Here is a 24466-nt window from a genome sequence, read left to right on the forward strand (position 1 = left end):
CGCAGCCAGACCCCTCCCCCCTCCCCTGATCCCGCCCCCTCACTCGCGCACGGGCTGTCTCCTCCCCCACGTGATCGGCTGGGGCGGGTTTTCACGCCCGACGGAGGCGGGTTTCACGCCCCAATCGGGCGGGTTTCCCCCACCACCAACCCAACACCCAACACCAGGTTCCTCTGCATCTCAGAAGGCTCGCGCTTTGGGGTCCACTCTCCCCCCCCCCACCTCACCCCCCCCCACACACTCCCCACCCAGGACAGCAACGACAACTCGCCAGCGCGTCTCGGGGCGCTTAACCCTGAGCCGTGGGGGCGGGGGGTTGGGGGTGACCATAAGCCGAGACCCAAGAGGAAGGTCTCCGGTGGGGTTTCCAAAGGAGGGGTCAAGGCGGGGAGGTCGCGGGAGAAAGCAACTGCACCTCGTGCTTCTGAAAGGCGCCTCTGGCAACGCGCCCGCAACCCCCACCCCCACCCCTCCCAGCGCCGACCCCCCCCCACCCACCCCATCCCACGACGCCCCCCAGCGCGGCGTTGGAGGGTCCAGTTTAGACCTTGTGGATCCACAGCCTTCTGAATCAGGGGCTGGAGGGCAGACACGGCCGCTAATTTGCCCGCAGCGACACCCGTTCCCCGAGCGGCCCGTCTTCCCAACGTTACGGACGCGATAAGGCGGTTTTAAGACTGCGATCAAAGCCGTAACATTAAGCCCCGCGTCCTCCACCGTGACAACTTGCGGCAATTTTGGGGAAACAATGAGCTCTGTGGGTTTGGACATAGAGAGTGAATGGTAATTATTAATGACATTGCCGTCACTGTCTTTGTCCACTGACCTGCTAAATAATTTGATCGCAACAGAAAACAAATCATCGACCCTATAAGAGCTGTTTTGGCATTTCTACACAAAAATAAAGCCACAACAAGCTTAGAGCAAAATGATTACAGGTTTGTCTTACTGTAATATAATATGCATTATATTACGAGACAATTTTATTTGATTTTTCACATTTTCCTTTCCTATGGTATCTACCCAAGGTGCCTTTTGTGAGCCTCTCCAACTCAACAGTTTCCCTTCAGAAAACAATAAGAATTGGGTCACTCAATCCACGACTGTTTGCGGGGACGCTGCTGTGCACAATTGGCTGCCACGTTTTAAAAGAAGAATAAAAACCTCTATAAATCCTTCCAGTAGCATCCTTCCAAATGCACAAACAAAGCCGCCCGTGTTCCTAAAATGACCTCTTACGACATCTGCGCACAGTAGAGAGTGTTATTGTTTGATAGAAACTACTGTGTTGATGCAACATTGGAAAAAAAATTCCACTAACCATACGATACGCATTTCTCCCCTTTCTTTTACGGGAATGTTTTTTGTTATTTACCACCTGCTCTTCATTATTGGGTTTACTGGTATCCGTACATGCTCGTGCATCAAAGCCCGCTAATTTGCTCATTTATCTGTGCTTAAAAGAATTCTAAGAGACATCAATACAGTGACGCGTTTATATTATGTGGTATTTCAGAGCAGGTTCAAGTAGAACCAGTTTAATTTTGGTGGGATCCTGCCTCATTTAAGGCAGCAGACAGGTCTATCCTGTCAGCCTTTCTGCCCCCACCCTTTGGAACTCATCCCGCAGTCCCTTTGCCTTGCGCCTTCCCTTGCACCCTCAAGGCCCATCTCAAGACCCTCCTCTTCGATCGGGCTTCAAGGTCACTCCCTACCCTCTACCTTACCCTCCCTGCCCCTCATCCCTCCTGTTCTCAAGTACAGCTCGGGTCCAAATCCCTGACTGCTCCGTGCCTTGGGACGTCCTCCCGATGCTAAACGTGCTATACAAATATAATTAGTTGTTGTTGTTACTGTGTGGGATAGAACCCAAAGCAATAAGAATGACATTGAAACAGCTGTGCGCTTGTCAACTCAAACAGGTTTTTGAATTACAATGTATGATGAATTATAAAACACAATGTAAACACACCATTATACTGAATTATCTTGAAGCTCTTCCAAACAATCTTGTTTGTATTACCATGTAATTAGTATACGCAGGTCAGACAGCCTCAAGATGTTTTTACAAGTCATCGTGTCGGCCTCCTAAAACAGTAAATAAGGAATAAATATTAAACTATTCTTGAGCGTAGGAGCATAGCTCAATCCACGGCTGTTTCTGGGCCCCTGGAGTGCACAATTCGCTGCCGCGTTTCAAAATATATTACAAAATATACAGTCAATTCACTTAACAGTGTATTCTGTGAAGCGCTTTGAGACGTCTCGACAACACGATAAGGCGCTGTATCAATTGCCAGGATTATTATAACGGCACTCTAACCACAGCAATAGAATGCAGTTATAATAGAAAGAGACCTTCCAAGCTTAAAACCTTCAGCATGTTAACTAACGTCTTAAGTATGAGCAAAACCAGTGGGGCTTAGAGGCTATTCATGAACTAGAAATTTTTCCATCTGCTCCAATTCACTCCTTATCTGACGTCCACACATGTGGACTTTCCAGCAGAGGTCACTAACTCACCATAGTTGCGAGAATTCTGGTTGAAATTTTCTTCCCCCCCACCACCCACCCACCACCCCGTCAAGGAGATAAGTGTAGCATCCCTACTCGCTGTGATCCCCATTCACATGGGTTCAGATTGGGGATTCCTTCCTCGGTTCTTTCTGCTGGTTTGTATGGTTCAGTTTCACTCAAAGCTAAGTAATAACCCTTAGATTTGATACAGGGCCTTATCACGTCGTTAAGACGTCTCAAAGCGCTTCACAGAATATATTGTAAAGTCAATTAACTGTGTATTTTGTGGGGCAGGATTAGTTCATAATGTTTTAAAAGATTTTGCAATTTAAGATAGCTGTATTATTTTGTAATATATAATATCATGAAATAATACTGCGTTTCGCCCACAAAATACACAAAGTCAATCCACCTTACAATGTATTCTGCGAAGCACTTTTGCATATTTTACAATTTAAAGATAGCTGTACTGTTCCATAATATGAAATAGAATATTATATTAAAAAATTATTTTAAAAAAATGAAAGTATCTTAAATTGCAGTTTCACTTGGGGGGTGTATTGCATTGGATGGTCAGATTAAGGTCTGGGTCTGTATTACACGTGTGACTTCCTACGATTGGAAGAGTGTGTGTGTGTCTAATTTGGTTTGCATGATTTGTTGTGGAACTGAATCTCCCTGTAAAATGATAGTGGAAGAAGAGAGAACCCTTTGCATGTGTGTGTGTATATATATATATATATATATATATTAATAATAATTATAATAATAATCCTTGCATTTGATATAGCGCTTTTCACGTCTTCTAGACGTCCCAAAGCGCTTCACAGAATATATAAATATGTGTGTGTGTGTGTGTGTGTGTGTGACACGGACATGTGCTGAAGCAGCAAGATCCTGTGATCTGACCCTGTTCTTGTGAATGGTCACAGTTTCTAAGACAACCTTCTGGGAGTCACCGGGAAATCAGCAGCAAGTCAGCCAGCCTGAGACCGGGCGAGCTGCTGAACTGACAGAGCCAGAGAGAGAACCACATACACGCACACTCACTCACTCACTCACTCACACTCACTCACTCACTCACTCACACGCGCACTTCGATGGGAGCAAAAACCACACACAGCACAATGCACCTGTTCAGAAAACACTGGTGCAAAATCGGAAATAACAAACCATAAGGTGTATTCGCAGAGACTGTGCTTTTTTAGAGCTGGGGAGGAAACAAAACCACACAGCGCTTTGTGCAGAGGACTATTAATACATTGGAACCAGCAAAGGAGACACGCAGTTAATCCCAATCAAGCAGGCGAGCAAGACACCAACATCTCTGCTTGGGTTACAAGTGAGTATATATATGCACATATATATATAAAAATAAACTTCTTTAAATATTTAATTTTTTGCGACTTTATTTAGTTGCAAAAAGAGTGATTGAAGTTTTCACACTTGGTCCCAGTGCTTCATAACTTTCTGTGGGTTCCAGTTTAATTAGCCCTGTTTTTTTTTTAAAAAAATGTATACACACATAAAAGAAACGTGTTTTATTTAGTCAGACACATTTACCCTTATCACAATATTCGTAATCAACGTTATATTTTAATCCATTGTGCTTTGTGAAGCATTTCGTGAGGTTTATTTTATGTGACACGTGCAATATAAGTGCAAGTTTCTATACCCTTCACGTTATCGGAATTATATAGATTTATATAAAGCAAATTGTTATTACTCCTAATATTGGATCACAAGCTTTTAGTTTTATGTGCATGCCTGTGTTACAAATACATTTCTGTGAGATAACAGTCACAACTTGCATTTATACAGTGCCCTCCATGTAGGGGTAACATCTTAGACAGCTTAATGAATTTTCTCGAGTAGTTTATCTGATTGTACGTTGGAGGAATTTTCTGAGTTATGTGGTTAGTGAAAGAAAGGCAGTGAAGGGAGTGAGCTTCAAATTACAAGATAAAATGCCAACCCAGGGTACGAACAGGCTATTACCAGTGCTGGTTTGGTAAATAATTAACTTGGATAAACAGGGATATTGGCTTGGATAGTCAACTCTTACAAGAAACACAATTGAAGATGCTTTCGATGCAGATTTGTGCGTAACATTTCACCTCATTTGTGGTTTATAACCTGTCTACTTTTCAGGGCAGTGCCCAATAAAATATGGCACACAAAGAAAGGCAATAAGGGAAAAAGCATGATGCCGAGCAGAGTGAAGCTTAGTCCTGTAAAAGAATAAAGCCATTACTATCATATAATGATAATAATCCTTGCAGTTGATGGATTCAAATGGTCTTCGACCATGCCATTGGCCATCGTGAAAGGCGCTATACAAATATAATCTTGTTGTTGTTGTAGCGCCTTATCGCGTCTTCGAGACGTCTCAAAAGCGCTTCAATTGCTATGAACACATGGCATTTATTTATGTCGCATGCTTTTGTGGCAGTATTGTTTCTAAAGTATTGAATTTAGACACAGCTGGTGTACATTATGTAAATTGGTGTACCTGCACAATTACATTTTGGACCTGTACATGCAGCCAGGGAATTCTGGCATTACCTCCAGGTGCTGCCTCTCTTCCAAACTGGCAACGTCCACAAATTTTCAGATCCTAAGCAAGCAGTCAATAGCCGCCTGCCCTCATACCCTCCCCCTCTCCCACCCACCCCCATAGGTAGTTGGGAGATTAGCGTCCCGGTGAAGATTTGATGGCAAGATGGCATCAGCCAGTGTGATCCCACTCACTCACCATTACTTCCTGAAAAATCCACTGTGGCTGTTTCCGAATGTCCAACAACAATGTGGAAATAAGTAATAAAATTCAGTATTTAGAACCGTGAGCAAATTCAACAAAGTGCCAAAGTCCCTCTGCTCGGTAGGCATGGGCTTGCTTCATGTCCCCCACCCTGCACCTCCTACCCTCGGAGGTTGGCCATTAAGCCTCTCTGCCCCCCCCCATTCTCTGCAACTCCATTCCAGAGTCCCTTTGCCTCTCGCCTTCTGTTTGTCTCAAATGCTACCTCTTTGACCGTGATTTGGGTCATCTTCTCAACCCCACCCACCCCTCCCAAATCCAACCTCCAGCTAGTGTGTAAACCCTGGAGTATCCAGTGCCTTGGGAAGTCCTCCCGAAGTGAAAGGCGCTACTGTATATAAATGCAATTTATTGTTGCTGTTGAGTTGAGAGAAGAGACTGTGATGAACATGAGTGTGGAATGTTCAGTGGAAACGTTGGCCGAAGCAGATGATTAGCTGCGTTACAAAGGCAACATTGTGCTCTGAATAACAGGCTTTGCATTCAGCAAAGACAAACAAAAGGGAAGCAAAAGGGGGCAAAGGAAACGCAGCACTGAGCACACTGGTGATGTTATTGAATAGCTACAAGTGAGTAGCAAGTAATCCCAATGTCCTTATAAATCCATGGTGAGACAGAAACATGACGTTATAATGAACGAGGCAGCAGTTACCATGCTGGGATGGGGAGGGAAAGCAAAATACATCAGGAGCACATTACGTTTAGATAATAATAACAACAATAATAATTCTTGCACGTGGTTATAGCGCCTTATCACTTCGGAAGGACGTCTCAAAGCGCTTCATGGGAATTACTGTGAAATGGACTGTGTATTTGTTGGCAAATGTAGCAGCACAATTCCGGACAGCAAAGTCCCTCAAACAGACAGGAAACGAGTGGCCAATTTGGGGGATTGTTGCCTAGGACCCTGTGTGAGAGAGAGAGAGAGAGAGAGAGACGCCATTCTCTTTCCGAATTGTGCCACGGGATCTTTAACGTCCACCCGAACAGTCAGACGGGACATTGGTTTAACATCTCATCCAAAGGACAACACCTCCAACAATGCAACACCTCCCCCCAGGACTGTATTGGAGCATCAGCTTAGACTATGTGATTCCAAGTCCCGATGTGAGGCTTGAACCCACAACACACTCTCTCTCACCTCTGAGTTCTGAATCACTGCACCAGGCTAACACACAATTATATACCTCATTCAAATTAAAGAGGCAGAACGAGTAAAAGAACAACAACCCAAGAGAGATAAATCAAAGCAGGAAAAGGAAAGAAAGCAGTGAAACCACAAAAATAAATGTAAAACTGTGCAGGAAAGTCACAGGACAATTGAAATAAATCAAGTTGTTTCATACAGCACAGATTTCATCCCAGGATTTGAAAATAATAACAATAATAATAATCCTTGCATTTTCACGTCTTCTCGACGTCTCAAAGCGCTTCACGGAATATGCTGTAAAGTGAATTGACCGTATATTTGTGGGCGATACACTGCAGCATGAGGTTGCAGGCAGTTAGCCAGTCTGCTAGACTATTTCAGTCTGTAAGCTCTATGCCAGACAACAGGGATTTGCACATCACAGCTACTGGTTTAACACCAACTTACTCAGCGGAAGAATCTATTCAAAACCGTTTGGCAGGAATTGGCAATGTCTGAATTCAATCCAGCCTCGGGTCAAATAGTATCAAAACATTAAGAGTGAAATCAGCATCGTCTGACTACATCTATCATCGTAGAAGCACGAGTGATAAATCCTTCCACCTCGTTGTTTGGCCGTTAAAAGCTGTTGCGGGCCCTGAATGTGTTGGTGTGAATGTTTAAAATCCGTTTGAACTGAATTTGTTTTAAGACATTTTCCTCCTCCCACAACGCTCCCAGTGTTCAGGGCATTGTCAGCTGGCAGTCTGGGTGGTTATATGATCGTAGGTACAGTAAACTCCTGATAACTTGTTACTCTGGGGGGACAAGGGCTCAGTGACTAGTTATCCCGAGTGGCAAGTTAGACATATGTGTGAATACTTAAATAAATGCAGCAGGCTATTGACAGCAATGTTGACCTAAGAAAAGTGTTAGTTAGTGACACGTTAAGCCAGGAGTTTGCTGTTTCTCCGCTTTGCTCTGTGGTAATCTAATGGTTAGTCGTGACTTGAGGTGCAAACCAGATGATCTTCCCAGTAAAAAACATCAGCCAGGCATTTTAAACACAGGTCTCGCAGTCAACAGGCAATATTGTGATAGCGCTAGTCACTTTTGTTCTATTTGAGCTGTCTCGTTTGCGGTGGATTCTTGCCTTTAAATCCATGGATGATTTTGTGTGTGTGTGTGTGTGTGTGTGTGAAATGAAATAAAAAATCACAGAACTACAACATTGAGCACTTTACATTTTGTGGCGGCCTTCATAACACAGGAATGTAACACCATGGTCAGGTACATTATAAGGTTTCCCGTTCTCTGCCTCAACGACACGTTTTAGCCCCAACGTCAAAGGTGTTTTACCTTCCCATCTCTCACACCTGCCTTCCTGGGGGCCACCTTCTGCGGGTAGAAAGTAGGAGAGACTAGTTCCCTTAGACAGGAATTCTAACTTTGAGTAGCCTAGTATAGTATGCATGGTTTCTGTTCTATTTTTAAACATCAGATATCTATTTCCTAGCTTCTTTCCATTACTACCAAATGACGACTGTCTACAAACAGTATTCCCACCATTTCTAGCTTGGTATATTACAATTCCGACTACCAATGGGTAGGGCAAAAATAAGCGGGTGATGAACTTCCTTCAATCTTATAGCATAATTATAACAAGGCCTCACAGGAAATATTGGCTTGAAAGCTTACCTCTGTTTGATAATTGCTGAGTGCAGTTTCAGTATTGATTTTTATCTGTTCTATCATTTGTTATGTAGTTACCAGAAAGATACAATTTCCTGACCTCAGGCAGCCGTTCTGGGGGGAAGTGAAGGACACTGTAGAAGGCAAAGTGAACCAAGATAATATTCAAGCACTTCCCAGAAGCAGTACGGGACCAGGGACAAATCGCCTAAGCACTGTTGATGGCCGGTTGTGGGAGGGGAGAGGAAAGAACCCGAGTTATCCAGAGGACTGAGAGATGGAGAAAATAATGATAGTCATAATAATAATCCTTGCATTTGATAGAGTGCCTTTTCCATCATCTAGACATCTAAAAGTGCTTCACATGATATACCTGAACAGGCAGACGTGACCTCAGTTTAACATCTCATCTGAAGGATGGCATCTCCGACAATGCAACCGCCCCAGCACTGAATTGTAGGGTAGTTTAGACTATGTGAATCCAAGCTCTGACATGGGGGCTTGAACCCACAACCTTCTGATTCAGAGGCCAGAGCGCTAACACTGGGCCAGTCAGATAAATCTCTGTAATGCAGCCACAGAAGAGTATTGGAAACTCAAATAGGAAAAAGGAGGGAAACGGTAAGACTGCAAAACAAACAGTGAGACTGAACATGAAGTACAGATCTGGTCGAGGACAATTTTTGGTTGTTTGAAGATGGGATAAAACAGTTTATTCTGTACATTATTGCTACAGCTGAAGAAAAAAGCATTGAAGCAAACAACTCTCCATTGCCCTTCCTACCCAACAGCGAGAGTCAAAGGCATCCCTCTAGAGAAGCCGAATTGCTAGATGGGATTGATAGTTAATACATTTTATATATCAGAAACCTCACTTTTCGGGATTTCACTTTTGTACGACACAGTGCCTAATTTGGCAACGGACAATATTAAAATATTAAAAATATCTCCCGGTAGAGATTCCGAAGTGGCCCTATGAAAAATACGGCACAAAAGTAATCTACGAAGCAGAGTGGGAAAAAATGACAAGAAGTTATTTGAAAACTTTATAAGATTCGAGTCTGTTTGAGAGGTGTAGTAACATTGAATCGGTCTGTCCTGACATACTGGAAATGTCCACGCATTGCAGTTTGAAGATTTAATCCTTGGCTTTCAGTGTTATGCCGGTAGGAAGATAGCAGCAAAACCTGGTAAACACGTTCATGTTTACAGAGTTCAGTACCTGAAAATCAGGTGGCATTGACAATGTTTCTGTCTCTGTCTATCTCTCTCTATCTCGGTCTCTTATCTCTGTGTGGTTGAGAATTAAATCACGCAATCGGCTGACGTGGCTCGCACACCTAATTTTCACACTTAATTCGATATTTTAGATTCTCACACAAATAAAATCCTCTTTTTATCGGGCAACAAAAAATCCCCAATCCTACATACAGTATAATCTTGCAATAATAATAATAATAATTCTAATCCTTATGTTTGATATAGCACCTTATCATGTCATTGAGACATCTCGAAGCGCTTCGCAGGATACGCTGTAAAGTGGAGTGACTGTGTATTTTTGTGGGCCAAACGCAGTAGCCAATTGCACACAGCAATCCGCCTACAAATACACAGTCACTACGCTCTGGTAAATTCTTATAAAGGGCTTTGAGACGTTTCAATGACGTTAGAATGTACTATATCATAATGCAAGGGTTATTGCTCAACCTGCAACCTAGTTACCAGTGCCTGCGTTCTGTGTGACGTCTCAGTGTTGTTTTATCTCTATCACAAATTTCGAATGATAAGAGCAGAATAACGTGTGACTTGGCTGTGGGTAAGGCGGGACAGTAGTAACTAAATAAATGTGGGGAAAGAAAAGTTCAGATATTAACTTGAAACGATTTACAAGTGCTCTTACCCATTGTGCAACTGAATCGGTTGGTACGGAACAGTATATAAACATGAGCGTATTGTTCGTTCTGTTAATTGGAAACTAAAGTGAATTCTGAGTTCATTTACAGCTTTGCCTTGAAGGCGGTACTACAGTTCTTTAAGAGTTTAATTCTACTAAGTTTGAGCTGCGTTTGAACCAAAATGGAAGCTCATGCTTTCCTGTGTAAAAATCTGTGCGTTCTTACTTAACCTGTAGACGGTGAGACTTTGCCAGTGTTTGTTGCCCAGCCCCTATTCGCCCTGTGCTGGCCGGGGGCCTTCTCGTTAAACCACTGCCCTTATTATTAGTGATTTTTGTGTTACTCATTGAAAGATAGACCTCACGCTGTTTGCTTTACGATGACAATTCTGAGTCATCTTAAAGTTACAGCGTTGGGGACTTGAAACACTGAATGGAGCAGTTGGGCAGTAGCATACTGGTGAACATGTTCATTTGCAGCTTGATGTGGCTCAACGCAGGATCCCTTAACAGCTTGGCTTGCCTCTCAGGAAATCTTCTGCCCTGTTCTTAAGCCAGGATGCAGCAGTGTACAAACCCTCTGGATAATCTGTGTCTAACCTCGCTTGCTCACATACTCTTGGCCCGCATTTGGAGTAATGCCATAAATACAGTACGTCTCAATCCTGGAACCCTAATTCCAAAATTGAATACATTGAATAATATATCGATTTACTGTTGGGTCGAGGGGACGGAGGGGAGGGGGTTGGGGAGGGAGGGGTGGTGGGGAGGGGAATAAGAAGCAGTTGTAAACTCAGGCCAGAAGTTCATTATGAAACTCGCCAGTGTGTGAAGTTTGACAAATACAGAGTTGTCAAGTTCTGAAATCAGTCCAGGACTCGTTCCTTATCTGAATGCATTTGCTCGACAACTAAGCCTGCCTTTGTGAGCAGCAGTGGTTACACTTGTAATCTTCCCCTTGTTATAGGGTTCACAATTCCCGCGGAGCAAGTTGCGGCTTCCTCTCAGTGAACGTTTGGGTTTGCTTGGGCCGGTCTAGTGATTCACCAAACAACAGTCTGAGGTGTCGGAAAGAGCAGCGTTGGAGTGAAACAGCTTTTCCTCCACCTCCTCTCTCCTGTGGGCTTGACAGTTTCAACCCTCTTCTGCCTGTCAGAAGCGAATTACAGGTCCTACTGAGTGCTACTGAGCGCTCGAATCAGCGGAGGTGACAAAAGGTGACCGACCGTGTTCAGAGTGCAAATTCCACCTCCTCTCCCTGAGGCCGGAAAGTTAAAGGTGATTGTGTGCCGTTGTATTTCTTTGCATCGGTTTGAACTCATTTAACCTGGAAAGGGGGCGAGAGTGGGTTGGATCCGGGATGTGATCGGTATCTCTTTGTGTACTACATTTTTTTTTAACCCCACCATCTCTGCTTTGCCTTGACCGTTGTTTGCGAGCTTAAGGGAATCTCTGAATCAGGACCTTTGCAATGTACCTTTGTGATTGTTTAGATCGAGTGGGCCATACCCTGCCTTGTTTTGAGAATCATTGAGGAGAAACTCCGCCTGCGAATAGAGACTCCCTCTGTTCGGGCGGCATTTCGGAGCCTCCAGAATCTGGCAAGTTGTTGACTTTGTTCTTAACTTTGCAGCTGGCTTCAAAATGTGTTGAAACATGCACCAAATCCTAAGATGAGATGCTCTAAAATGCTGTTCGAACAGAGTAAAATCTGGCCACTGGCCAAAACGTTCACAAGAGAGGCTCCGATAATGCAGACTCTTCAGCCCATTTCATCTCATCCTTCCAGAATAGCCGCCCTGTCACCCTCCCAACACAGCATTGAGCGGCTTCTTAAATGATTCCAGAGCCACTTTCTTGGTAATGCTTTCAAGTCGTCAATTTTCCCTCCGGCTAAAGAAATGCACCTGAACAGGGTGTCTGTCCTGAAATGGCCCTTTTTACTCTCCCCCACTAACCCTTCGCCGTCTTAACATACCCGAAAGTATTATTTGGGGGTTTATTTTCTCAATCCCATTGAAAGTCCTACACACTGTATCTCTGTAGGATTCCCCTCGTGGATCCTAACCGTTCTTGTGATCTTTTCCTTGTGTTTGGTCTGTGGTGCGGTGTTTCTGAATGGCAATGACCACTGGCTGGAGCCCACTCTGGAACTCCATCCCACGGTCCCTTCGCCTCGCTTCCTCCCTCGCCTCGTTCAAGGTCGGTCTCAAGACCTTTCTCTTCGACCGTGCCTTTGGTCTCCCTCCCACCTCTCTGCCTTCCCTCACCCCTACACCACCCCTCCTCGCCCATGCTCGGGGCCCGACACCTAACTGTTCAGCGCTTTGGGACGTCCTCCCGACGTGAAAGGCACTCTATAAATGTAATTTTGTTGTTGTTGTTAGTGAGGTGAGTGGGTAAAAGGCCAGACATTTAAGTCAGAGAGGCTACTGGAGAAAGCAATTCTACTGGGGAATAAGGCGGAACTTGTACATTGTTATTGCAGGTTTTGAGGTCTTGGGTTGCAGTAAATGTGTGTGGGCAGCTGATTTCCTTTGTGACTACTGTACACGAGCAATTACTAAGGCTCCACATGGCCAGGCGTATGTGATTGGCTATCTCTTCATTGATCGTTGCAATATTAGGATGTTGGAGAAAGAGAAACGAAAAGATGTGCCGCATTTTATTAGCAGCTGCACCGAAGGGTTTTTTCCTTGTATTGTATTCCGTGCATTGGATTTATTAGTGGCATTTTGTGGAATCCTATAGCTCAGGGGTTATAGCGCTTGCCCTACAAGCGAGAGGTCCCGGGTTCGATACCTGTCGGGGCAAAGCCACAGGCAAGTTTCCTTTCTCCACCTGCCTCTGTTTACCCAGCAGTAACTAGGAACGCGGTTGATAGTCGATTGGTGGATCGCTTTCTGGGGGTAATAATCCCTTCAAAAAAAAATTATAATAACTGAGTCACTGAATCTGCCGTGTGCAATTGGCTGCTGCGTTTCGCCCTAAAAATATGGGGTCAATTCACTTTACAGGTTATTCTGTGAAGCGCTTTGAGGCGTCTCAATGATGTGATAAGGCGCTGTATCAATACAAGCAGTATTATCATTATTATTATTATTACTATGATTATTATCTTCTGATCTCACCTCTGCAGGTGCTCCCATCATGTCTAAGTCAGGGGTAATAGAAAATGACCCTGGAAGCCCCACACAGTATTCTGGTGAATCGTCAGACACATATTTTTATGTGGACCGCTGGCAAAAACTCCGAACTGCTGTCAGGAAGCTAGAATTCTGGGAAAACTTTCATTCCGAACTGATAGGGAGCGGTTTCTGTTCTAATGTGTACAAGGTAAGAAAAGCGGCGAGCATGATAATAATAATAATAATAATAATAATCCTTGCATTTGATATAGCGGCTCATCACGTCGTTAAGACGCCTCAAAGAGCTTCACAGGTTTGTACTGTAAAGTGTAGTGACTGTGTATTTTCTGGGCGAAACGCGGCAGCCAATCTTCTACCGTTGACCGCTGTGGATTCTGCGCACAGTAACAACAACAACAACAATACTACATTTATAGAGCGCCTTCTACGTCGGGAGGACGTCCCAAGGCGCTGAACAGGCACTGACAGCACAGGACCACTTTGTTATAAAGTGGAACATTTTATGGCCCCCCCTCCCAAGCCCACTCCACCCCCCGCCATAAAAACCACCGCATTGATCCTGCTGACAAAAGTGGAGACGGGCTTTGTTCTCCAGCACTGTGTGGAGTTTAATGAGGATAAAGTGACCACTTACAGTGTTATTGCAAGCCATCATCGCCAGGTTGGACTTGTCTGGATGAAATGTTCCTCCTTGTGAACGGCAGCTTGATTACAACAGAAACCGTCAAGGCAAAACTATTGACAACATGCAATGTGTTGCAGCAGCCACAGACGTGAATCAGGCTGAAGACAGCTTTAGGAGAGGGATGTTAAATTGGATCCATCGGTTATCTGACCGGCTGGCTGTGAAGGCATTGAAACAGCATTGATTTTCTTTTAAAGTCGGGCTCCACTGGGGCATCGGACTTGACCGGTGTAAAGTGTGTGGCCGGCAGCTAAGCTAATGTACACCCCCCCCTCCCCCCACCGACACTCAACACGCTAGGCTCCAACACACGATCAGCAACAACAACAACTTGCGTTTACACAGCGCCCCTCACGCAGGGTAGCGTCCCTGAGAGCGCTGGAGAGTGATGGAGCACGACCCCGAGCTGGGGGGAGGCGGGGGAAGGTGACCGTAGGCACGGTCGAAGATGAAGGTCTTCAGGTGCGACCTGAAGCGGACAAGGCAGAGGGATTGAGGGAGAGTGCTCCCAGGGTTTCTGGGCCTAGTGGCTGAAAATGCAGCCAGCGATGGCGGAACAGAGGGCAGGAGGGACAAGCAGGAGCTCGGAGTCGGCCGGGTGTGAAGCAGCGTTTTCTGCCTGTGAGCTGCCAGCAAACCCGGAGAGCGCATTATTAAAACTGCGCTGAGTTTCCAGTTCTGGCTAAGAGGTATGAAACACAGTAACCCCACTGAAAGCTCTTCTTTTCATTTCTCTCATCTCTCAGATAACCCACAAAACAAGCCATAAAGTCATGGTGGTCAAAGTGTACAAGCTTGAAGTTGACCAGCATGTCGTAGTACGAGAGATCAGCCTTCTCCAGAAACTCTCACATCCTAACATAGTCAGGTAACCACCGATGAGACTGAATGCTCCCTTCATGAAAATTCCTTCTGTAGGACTCTCAAGAAACGGCAGTTATTGAAACAGTGGGGTCTAATTTGCGGTACAGTAAAACTCACGGAGTTTCCATGTGTAGGTGGGATGCATGGAATTCTCAGCTGGGTTTGGACACTCTTAAGCACGGTGATGAGTTTCCGGTGACCAAAACAAACTCTCCGAATCACTTTGAAGAGGCCGCTGTGAAATCGCTGACGGAAAATATTTCACTCGGCGCTAAAGTTGACACCCTTATTTTGAGTGTAAACTCTGATTAAGGCTAATCCTTCCTGTGAGTAGAGAATAGAGCTGCATTTTCACCGTAGGGAGTGGAAAACAGGACACAAACGGTGCTTAATTACTTAGTTACAGAGAGCAAAGCAATCAAAAACAAAAGTTGAGCCATTTTACTAATTAATTTAACGGAGGCCGAAATTCAAGAGTTAAGCTGACAGTACTTTTTCCATTGCATTTTACACCCAAACGCTAACTATAGCCCCAAGTGAAGTGCTGTCACCTTTAGAGTATTCATTTCCAAGAAAAGGTTTTGCAATGGTTAACCTGGCTGTACCTAGAGAGTAGTCAGTGCTGGAGGGTGGGTTGGCTTGTTGGAGCCGCTGCTATTTTTCTGCCTCAGCCAAAGGAATCTGTTTCCCACAGTTGTGGTGTGTTCGTTACGGCTTTGCTTGGATAACCAGAGTCCTTGCGAAATGTAGACAGTTACGTGGACTGTGAATCATATATATATATATATATATATATATAAAATGTCCTTCAAGGTCTCAGTATTTTTCAATCAGATCTCAGCAAATTCAAGAGACTTAACAACTAAAACCTTTTCAAGTGGCATCACCACAGCAACTGGAGAGAGATCGAATCTTTGTTAGGTCGGGTGTGTGTGTGTGTGTGTTGTGTGTGTGTGTTTTTTTTTTGACTTTTCGCATATCCGGCAGCATAGCAACAGGGCGCAGCCAGAAACAATTGCAACAGGAGCGAACATCTCATAAATTTGACCCTGGCGGTTGCCAGGAGCAAACAGAGATCTGGAGAAACCGTACCAGATACCCAACGAGCGAGAGATAAATTTCTCACAGATGCCCCAGTAACCTTGGATATTGCTCCAGCCAGACTTTCCTAGCCAAGTGCCTGCCTCCACAACTGTGTCTGTCACTTGCTCACCGTTGTGCTAACCCATTTGCATTATGTCCTCTTTTTAAAATTAAACTACCTGGACGTTTAAGGCAGATGTGTTCATAATTTCCTAAACTATGTAAGCAAGGGTAGAATAATAGAATCCTATAGCACATTAGGCCCATCATGCCTGTCTTTGAAAGAGGTCTTTCCCCAGAGTCTGGGCCATTTGTTTTCTTTTCAAGTATATACCCAATTCCCTTTTGAAAGTTGTTATTGAATCTGCTTCCACCCTCCTGTCAGGCAGTGCGTTCCAGACCGTAACAACTCTCTGGATAAAAGAATTTCTCCTCGTTTCCCCTTTGCTTCTTTTATCTATTATATGTGTCCTCTGGTTGCTGACCCACTCGCCATTGGAAACAGTTTCTCCTTACACAATGCAGTGCTTTTCCACCGCTCCGAGACTCTACCCCGCGTGAAGGGCGCTGTATAAATGCAAGTTGTCATTGTTGTCAAACTGCAGTAAGAACTTAAGTCACCATTGATTTCTGCTGACCCAGAAGTAAGAGTGCTACGAACTGAGCCAGGCTAAAATACCTTGACCAAAAATGCCTTGTTTCCTACGAATTAAGATATAATGAAACAAGCGATTGTGAGAGATGGCGTTGTTTTAAAATTGTTGGACTGTCGCCTAGCAAAATTAAACTTCATACAGGGTGTGCAGCTAAGGGCACTGGCCAGAGTCTGCGATTGCAAAAGTAATCTTAAGTGCCTGGTATCTTAAGTCTTGTGCTTTATAGCACAGAGTGCAGGAAATGACAACAGCGGCAACTTGAAGACCTGGAAGTGTTGACCATGTTTTAGGGCGCTCTGTTATAACATGGAGTTATGGACCCAAACAACTGCAGAATTTGCAATTGTAATATAATTAATTCTGAGCGTATTACAATATAATGGGTTTGGCCTGAAATACAACTGACGGAAAACTATCGAGCAGCAGATAGCTGTTTTGTGTACCAACACATGGGGTGGTTCAATGTATAAAGCATAACCTCTTTGTATAAATACCAAATTCAACACCAGGCAAATGTGCTGACAGCACAAACACCCGCGCAAGTTGTGACCTTCTGTCCACACTGCATTGTTGTCGATTATTTTTTCAGATATCTGGGAGTGTGCGTGAAAGAAGATAAACTGTACCCATTCCTCGAGGCAAGTATCACAGTAATTGTCTAAACGTTGCAGTTTTTCTGATCATTGAGAAACGCTATACTAAACAATGATGAATGAACGTCCCGCCCCCAGTGTGTTTGACAACCATGTTGTGCTCTCTCTCTCTCGCTCTCTGTTACAGTACATTAATGGTGGGAACCTGGAGGAGCTGTTGGCCAATAAGGAGATTAGCTTATCTTGGAAAGAGAAACTGGTTTTGGCATCAGACATTGTCCGAGGCATGGTCTATCTACACTCAAAGAATATCTATCACAGAGACCTCAACTCCAAGGTGAGACATTTCACAGCCTCTTTTCTCTTTTCTCCTCCCCCCACCCCATCCCCAACAGACTGGCTCTGACCTCCGGTTTGGCCCTCTTGCCCTCTATTGCCGCACTTTTATCCGCTATGCCCCGAAACTCTGGAACACTCTTCTTCTATCCCTCCGCCTTGCCCCTTCCTTCCCCATCTTCAGGTCTTGCCTGAAAACCTTCCCCTTCGATTGTGCCTACAGTCATCTCCCCCCCTCCCGCCTCCCCCCACACCGGCTTGGCGCTGTGCTCTGCCACTGTCAAGCGCTCCGGGGCGCTATCCTGGGTGCAGGGCACTGTGTAAATACAAGTCGTTGCTGTTGTCTTCAAATAAATGATTCCATGACAGCAGTTGTTTCCCAATTACAGGGAATTATAGGGAGTTTATAGCAATTAGGTAAAAACAAATTGAGATTGAATGAAATATTTATAAGGTTGCTGTTTAATTTACAATGGGCGCTAATGAATAATCTTCCCTATAATGATCAGAGCATTTCCGTTTTGTGAAGTGGTAGAAAGCACGACATGTAGGAGCAAAGGATAATGGAGATGTGCTTCCTTTACTGCAACCATCCAGTTGTCGTTGTTCGTCCTCTTCTGCAATTATACGGTGTATTTTTGAAACCCATTATTTGATTGGACCTGAGCTGATACCATGTAAACTCCGGATATCACTCAAGACACCCACGGCTCTTCAAAAAGACGCATAGAAAATATCTGAGCCCGGTCGTTGAGGAGAGATTAATGCGAAAGCTATTCAGGACACTTCAGAACCCAGGCGCACACTCTCTCAGATGTGAAACGTTCATAGATTATTGATGCAGAAATGACTGGATCTGCAGATTGTGTGGAGACAACAGCTGCCTCAGCCTTTCACTCCATGGCTGTTTGTGGTACATTGCTTTGTGCTAATTGGCTGTCGCATTTGCTCGCAAATACAGTGACTTCACACATTACCGAAGTGTCTTGAGATGTGATAAGGCGCAAAGGTGTATGAAACTGCAACCAACTGCTATCCAATGTATAGAAGGTGGGGTGGTGTGGGGGGAGGTGTTACTTTGTTATGCAATGCCTACATTTATTCCTTTTTCAAAAAGTGTTGAAATGAAATAGTTGCGTTCAATTCCAACCACAATAAACATCACTACCGAGACTCGAACTGAACAATGCTCTCGTTTGAGTTTCTAGCATTTAGCACAAAACATGACCTTTGGAGCTTCCTCTTTGGAAACTACAACAGTTATAACCACTTGATAACGTAGCACAAACAGCCATCCATCAAGGAGCTGGAAGGCTGAGGAGACAGAAGGCAATTAGTTGGCCTAGAAATTTGTTCTAAAAGCCGGCCAGTGGTTGCTCAGCTCCACCTCGATCTGATACCAAACCTGATGAGCCAGCCAAGTTTCCACACTTTGGCTTTCAGCCACAAGATCCATTTAGTCGACCAAAGGAATGGATTACTTTGCTCCCAGGCAACCTTAAATTGTAGGTGGTGCTTGTGATAACGGGGTGCAAAGCCCAGCATTTCTAACGGGATTCCTTCATTTAGGCGCACAAGTTGCGTTATTCCTCTAGCTGTTGCTTGTGTTGTGGAGTTGCTTCCAGGAAGTTCAGACACCAATTTGGTGCTGATGCAGGTTACTCTAACCCAGGCCTTTGCTCAAGAAATTTTGCATTGCTTGTTTATTCCCCAGCATTGCACCTGAACACTTGGGTTGCTATAGATACATTCTGTTGGGACCCAATGCATAATCATGAATTGCTTTACAGGGTGATTTACAGCGAGGTTTAATGGAAATCTCGGGTTCTTACTCTTTTCCTTTTGAAACACAGTTAGAGCGAGATATATAAAAAAAAGGGTGTGAATTTCAGATACGCAGAATATCTGGCTTTTTTTGGGGGGGCAAATATATGCAATAAAATGTTTTACCCGGAAAAGAAAATTGAGGCATTTCAACAGTATGATCCTATTGATTTTCTGCTGTGAACACACTGTCCTATCCTTCGGATGAGACATTAGATTAATTAAAAGATGTCCCATCTACCTGTTCGGGTGGATTTTACACAGGTTCCAAGGTACTATTCAAAAAGAGAAGGGAGTTTCTCTGCTCAGGAGCTAAATCAAATGCAAGGATTATTATTATCAGTTGAGGAATTTTTGTATTTGTTAATTCCGAATTTCATTGATTTCTCCATGCGATTCTCCCCCCCTCCTCTAACCTGACCAGAATTGCCTGATCAGGATAACGCAGCGTGGGAGGGAGGCATTGGTTGCGGACTTTGGTCTGGCAAGAGAAGTGGTGGAGCTGCCCGTGAAGGACCCCGAACGTAAGCTGTCCTTGGTGGGTTCAGCCTTCTGGATGGCACCTGAGATGTTGCGTGGGGAACCTTACGACAGAAAGGTAATGCGCTACACATCTCGCACACAAAATGCAGTCAATTCTTTTTAAAGTATATCCTGTGAAGCGCTTTAAGATGTCTCGAAGACGTGATAAGGCGCTGTATCAAATAATAATAAAGGATTATTATTATTGTGTTACACCAGTCTCACCTTGTGGCACATCGCCAAAATGCCAATTCTTCATTGACCGTGTGTTTAATTGGATGACCTGCCAAATAAGAGGCTTAATGGCCAGACAGCAGCTAGGACAGTAATTTGGTCTCAAATAGTGCCGTTCACGTAGGATGAACATAGGTAGCTTCAGACAGACACAGAGACCCCTTTCAGCCTGTCAAGGTGCTCTGCAAATTACTCATATCATAAGCAGACTTGTAACTCAATACCACTTGTCTGCCTTCTCTCTATACCCTCAAAACCCTAACTGGCCAAGTATTTAACTGCTTCCTTCTTAAACAGTCCCACTGACTCTGCATTACGAGTCTGCCTTTGAGAATGAGAAGCTCTTCAAATGCACTAACTTGTTGTTGCCCAAATCATAGGCAGCAGAGTGAGTAAACAACAACAATAAATTATAGCTGTATAAACGCCTTTCACATCAGGGGAACATCCCAAGGCACTGGGTCAGGAATTTGGACCGTAGCATAGACAACAATGTACAACAGTGTTAAATGTTCCTGAGTACAATGTGGTGCATTATGTGCTTTTGTACACTGTGTGAATGCTATCACTGCTCTGACTAGTTATATATGTATTTTTTCAGGTTGATGTGTTTTCCGCTGGTATAGTATTGTGTGAAATACTTGGCAGAATTTCTGCGGACCCTGAAATTCTACCGAGAACACAGGTAAACAAAGCTCGACATACGTCAACGGGAGTGAAGGGGGTTTTCTTTTCGCTTTATTTTGCCTACAGTTTTTTGCCCACAAAACACACCCATCAATTCACGTTACAGTATATTCTGTGAAGCACTTTGAGGCTTCTTGAAGATGTGATGAGGCGCGATATCAAATACAAGGATTATTATTTTGACTGATAGTTCAAGACTTGCTTTTAAATTCCACAATATGATGAGTAATACGATCTTGACACATTTACCCCCCAAGGAGCCAAAGAACAACTTTTCTTCAAACGCAATCATTAATGTGATAGACCTGATAATACTTCTGTTGCGCAAAATTTTTTTTTATCAGCGCAGTCCAGGGACTGATTTACTGAAGTTAATTCAATATTCTGTAAAAATAGGTAAAGGCAGGTACATTGTCCGAGTCATCATTAACCTGTCAGAAAGCTGATTCACGGTCAATTATACAATTCAAGTTATTGTCCATGAAAGCAAAAGCAAGGGAGCCAATGTTATATATGGTTTACAGCCTGGCACCATGCTGTTTCTTATGGTCTTTTCAAATTGTAATTAATTAATTCACTCTCGTCTAGGATTATGGACTGGATGCTGAGGCGTTCAAGGAAATGGTGGTTGGTTGTCCTAACCGTGTCCTAGAATTAGCAGTTAAATGCTGCCGGGTAGGAAATATCATTTTGTTCCCCTCTTTAGACTTCAAATAAACTCCGTGGCTGTTTGTGGGACATTGCTGTGTGCAAATTGGCTGCCGTGTTTATCCACATAATATGCACAGCCACATCGCTTTACAGTCTATTCAGCGAGATGTGAAAAAGGCACTAAATCAACTGCAAAGATTGTTGTTATTCTTATTATTATTATATCAAATGCAAGGATTGTTATAAGACTGGACTTAATAGTTCCTTTGCCATTTCCACAGATTGACGCCTTCAAGAGGCCATCTTTTGCTGAGCTACTGGAGGAACTTGAAGAGATAGCTGAAAGCCTGGAGCCAAATAAAGGCAACCAGATCCCTGTGGCATGAATCTCCCGGTGCTGTCTGTACACTGCTATCAGATTGGATATCAACAATAACAATTCTGCATAAGAGAGGCAATCTGGATACTGTGTGGAACTAGGGAAGAGTAACACCTCTTAGAAAAAGTTGATTTGGTCCCGACAAAGAAAGCAACTCAAAATGATCTCATCAAGTGGTGATCAAATAGACCACTTCTGAAGTGTCCATCGCTGACGGATTGATTGACTGAATCCCAAGTAAAAATGACATCGGTCACTGACAGGTTGACATTCTGGTTTGCCAAGCAGATACAGTGCATGTTTTCAGCCAAGATAACAACAACAAATTACATTTGTATAGCGCCTTTCATGTCAGGCGGACATCACAAAGCCTTCGTGTTCGATGGATGAAAAAGTCCACATTATCAATTGCTGCCATCAGAGGTGCAGTTTTCATAAGGCGCAGTTTATAATTAGAGAGGTGATGAGAATTTACTGTTTAATCTTTTTATCAATGGGCTCTGATCCCCCCCCTTCATTCATATCTGTTGTTTTTATCGATCACAAACCACCCTTTTGATCGATTTCCTACAAATTGCTAAATGATGAGATGACCTGGCTGAACCGAGACATAAACCTGGGCTTAGGTTTCCCGAGAGAACTCTGTTAAATCATTCTTTTTTTTACATGTTCAAAGGAAGATGTATAAATTATGAAACAAACATAAACATTCGCAAAGTGTTTTGCCTGCCAGCTGCTTTGAAGCACTGACATTAAGGATGTAACAACTTACTTGGGGGTTGTTAATGGCATGAACCTTCAGAGCATTGTGGTTCTGTGTGTGACGCAAGCACACGTCATTCCATTAGAGCATTTGATTCATTGGGGCCAAGGTTGCGTTGTTCCTTCAAGGATTTCTTAATAAGCACTGGACCGTTTTGTAATAGAAACAGGAGGAGGCCATTCAGCCCCTCAAGCCTGTTCCACCACTCTACAAGATCGCAGCTGATCTGTACCTCAAGTTCAATTACCCGCCCTTGCCCCGTATCCCTGAATACCCTAACCTGACAAGTGTCTATCCGCCTCAGTCTTGAGTAGGTTGCCGTGACGTATTTCTGGTGAGCAGAAGGAATCCTCATTTTGTTTGACTTGTTACTTTTTTGCCAACAAAATATATAGTCAGTTCACTTCACAGTATATTCAGTGAAGCTCCTTGGAGATGTCTCAACGGCATGATGAGGTGCTACACCGAACGCAAGGATTAATTGGTATTAACAGGCTACTGTTTAGAACCACAACAATAAATTACATTTGTGTAGCGCCTTTCACATCAGAAGGATGTCTCCGTTAAGCTTTAAGCGCTCCAAGACGCTTTTGTTGTTATATTATGAAATCCCAGTAAGAAATACAGCAAACTAGAGCCCTCTGTGCCTTGCTCCAAGATGACTTGTCAATCTGGCTGCATATTTTATTGCTTGCTCACAGTTACTTTATGTTTGCAGCAGCTTTATATCCATGTGAAAGAATCACCCTGAATCATTGTATATAATGTACTATAACTACATTGTACCTATGGTGTATATATTGTGGATTCTTACAAACTAATACATGTGATTTCCACTGTAACTGCTGATTTATAGATGGTGCTAAACTATGAATAACTGCATTCAGAACTGAACACACACACGTGGCTGATTTTATTGCCTTGCATCTAACTTTTACACAATCCATAACAAGCTAGTTTCAGCTTAGACCTTATAAATGTTTAACTAATGAAAATTATGGTAAATTGTCAATCACTTGATCTTTGCTTGACCGCTTTAATCCTCTTTTTGTTAATCCAAACACCGTATAGTTCAAAGACAATAAAGTTCAACGGTAAAGATTAATGGAGGTTTTTTTTATTTTGCAATGGAAACGATGAATGAATGGATGAATGAAGGATGGATATTGAAGGGAAGTAAGGGTTAAAGTCGACCTTGAGAGCATTGGCAGAAAGATTGGTGCTGAACTGATAGACAAGAGTCCTAAACCATTCACTGGATACATACTTTTGAATCAAAAGTAACACTGCAAAGTTCAACGACAACAAAAAGATGGTTTGTTTGTGTAATCGTCAAGTCAGGCTCCCAGTCAATTCCCAGCACTCTCCCACTGTATTGCCTAATGTCATGTCCAATGTGCTTTATGTTGTATCACTGGGGGCGGAAACGGAGTTATTCATAACTATTAGGAAATTTCCAGTGTTTAGTCATGAGTGTTGAAAGAAGATTATTCCGGGAAGTCCCAGCTTCCCAGTTATGGGAACTGGCTTCATAGTTAACCGTTTCTTTAACGACAAGAACCATGAAAGTGGAGCGGATATGGGGTTCTCTGATGCCTTTCCCGCCCGTCTGTTCCTTTCCCCAAGTGGCTATCGCATTGCCTGTCTCTTGTAACAAACATGATCACGATGAGGTTCTCTTACTCTACAGCGCGATCCGACGACAACTTGCATTTATATCATGCCCCTCAAGGCAGGGTAGCGTCCTAGAGCACTTGACAGTGAAGGATACCATATAATAGTAATAATACTACCTTCTTTCCCCCCTCAGAGTCTCTTATGCTACCCTTGAAACGATGCAATACGCCATTCAGATGCAAATCACATACATATTAAACAAGATCTGTTGATTCTTACCTTTTGAAAAATTCACAGCTCCTTAGCTCTCTTTCTTTTCCGTGGACACATTATTATAATGTCTGGTCATTAACATGAGGAGAGAAAGAGG

General features: G+C 43.6%; 1 protein-coding gene across 1 annotated transcript; it reads left to right on the forward strand.

Annotated features, from left to right (window-relative positions):
- Window positions 1–3600: 3600 nt before the first annotated feature.
- Window positions 3601–23576, forward strand: LOC103180402 (dual specificity testis-specific protein kinase 2; the record flags this gene model as incomplete). The annotated part of the gene is made up of 9 exons (XM_007896233.2): window positions 3601–3859; window positions 13193–13389; window positions 14634–14755; window positions 17080–17128; window positions 17271–17420; window positions 19668–19841; window positions 20601–20684; window positions 21275–21361; window positions 21619–23576. Coding segments are annotated over 9 exons (1227 nt in total), but the record flags the coding sequence as incomplete, so codon positions are not given.
- Between the last annotated feature and the right edge of the window lie 890 nt (window positions 23577–24466).

Source organism: Callorhinchus milii, unplaced genomic scaffold (assembly GCF_018977255.1).
Source record: "Callorhinchus milii isolate IMCB2004 unplaced genomic scaffold, IMCB_Cmil_1.0 Scaffold8, whole genome shotgun sequence".
Lineage (NCBI taxonomy): Eukaryota > Metazoa > Chordata > Chondrichthyes > Chimaeriformes > Callorhinchidae > Callorhinchus > Callorhinchus milii.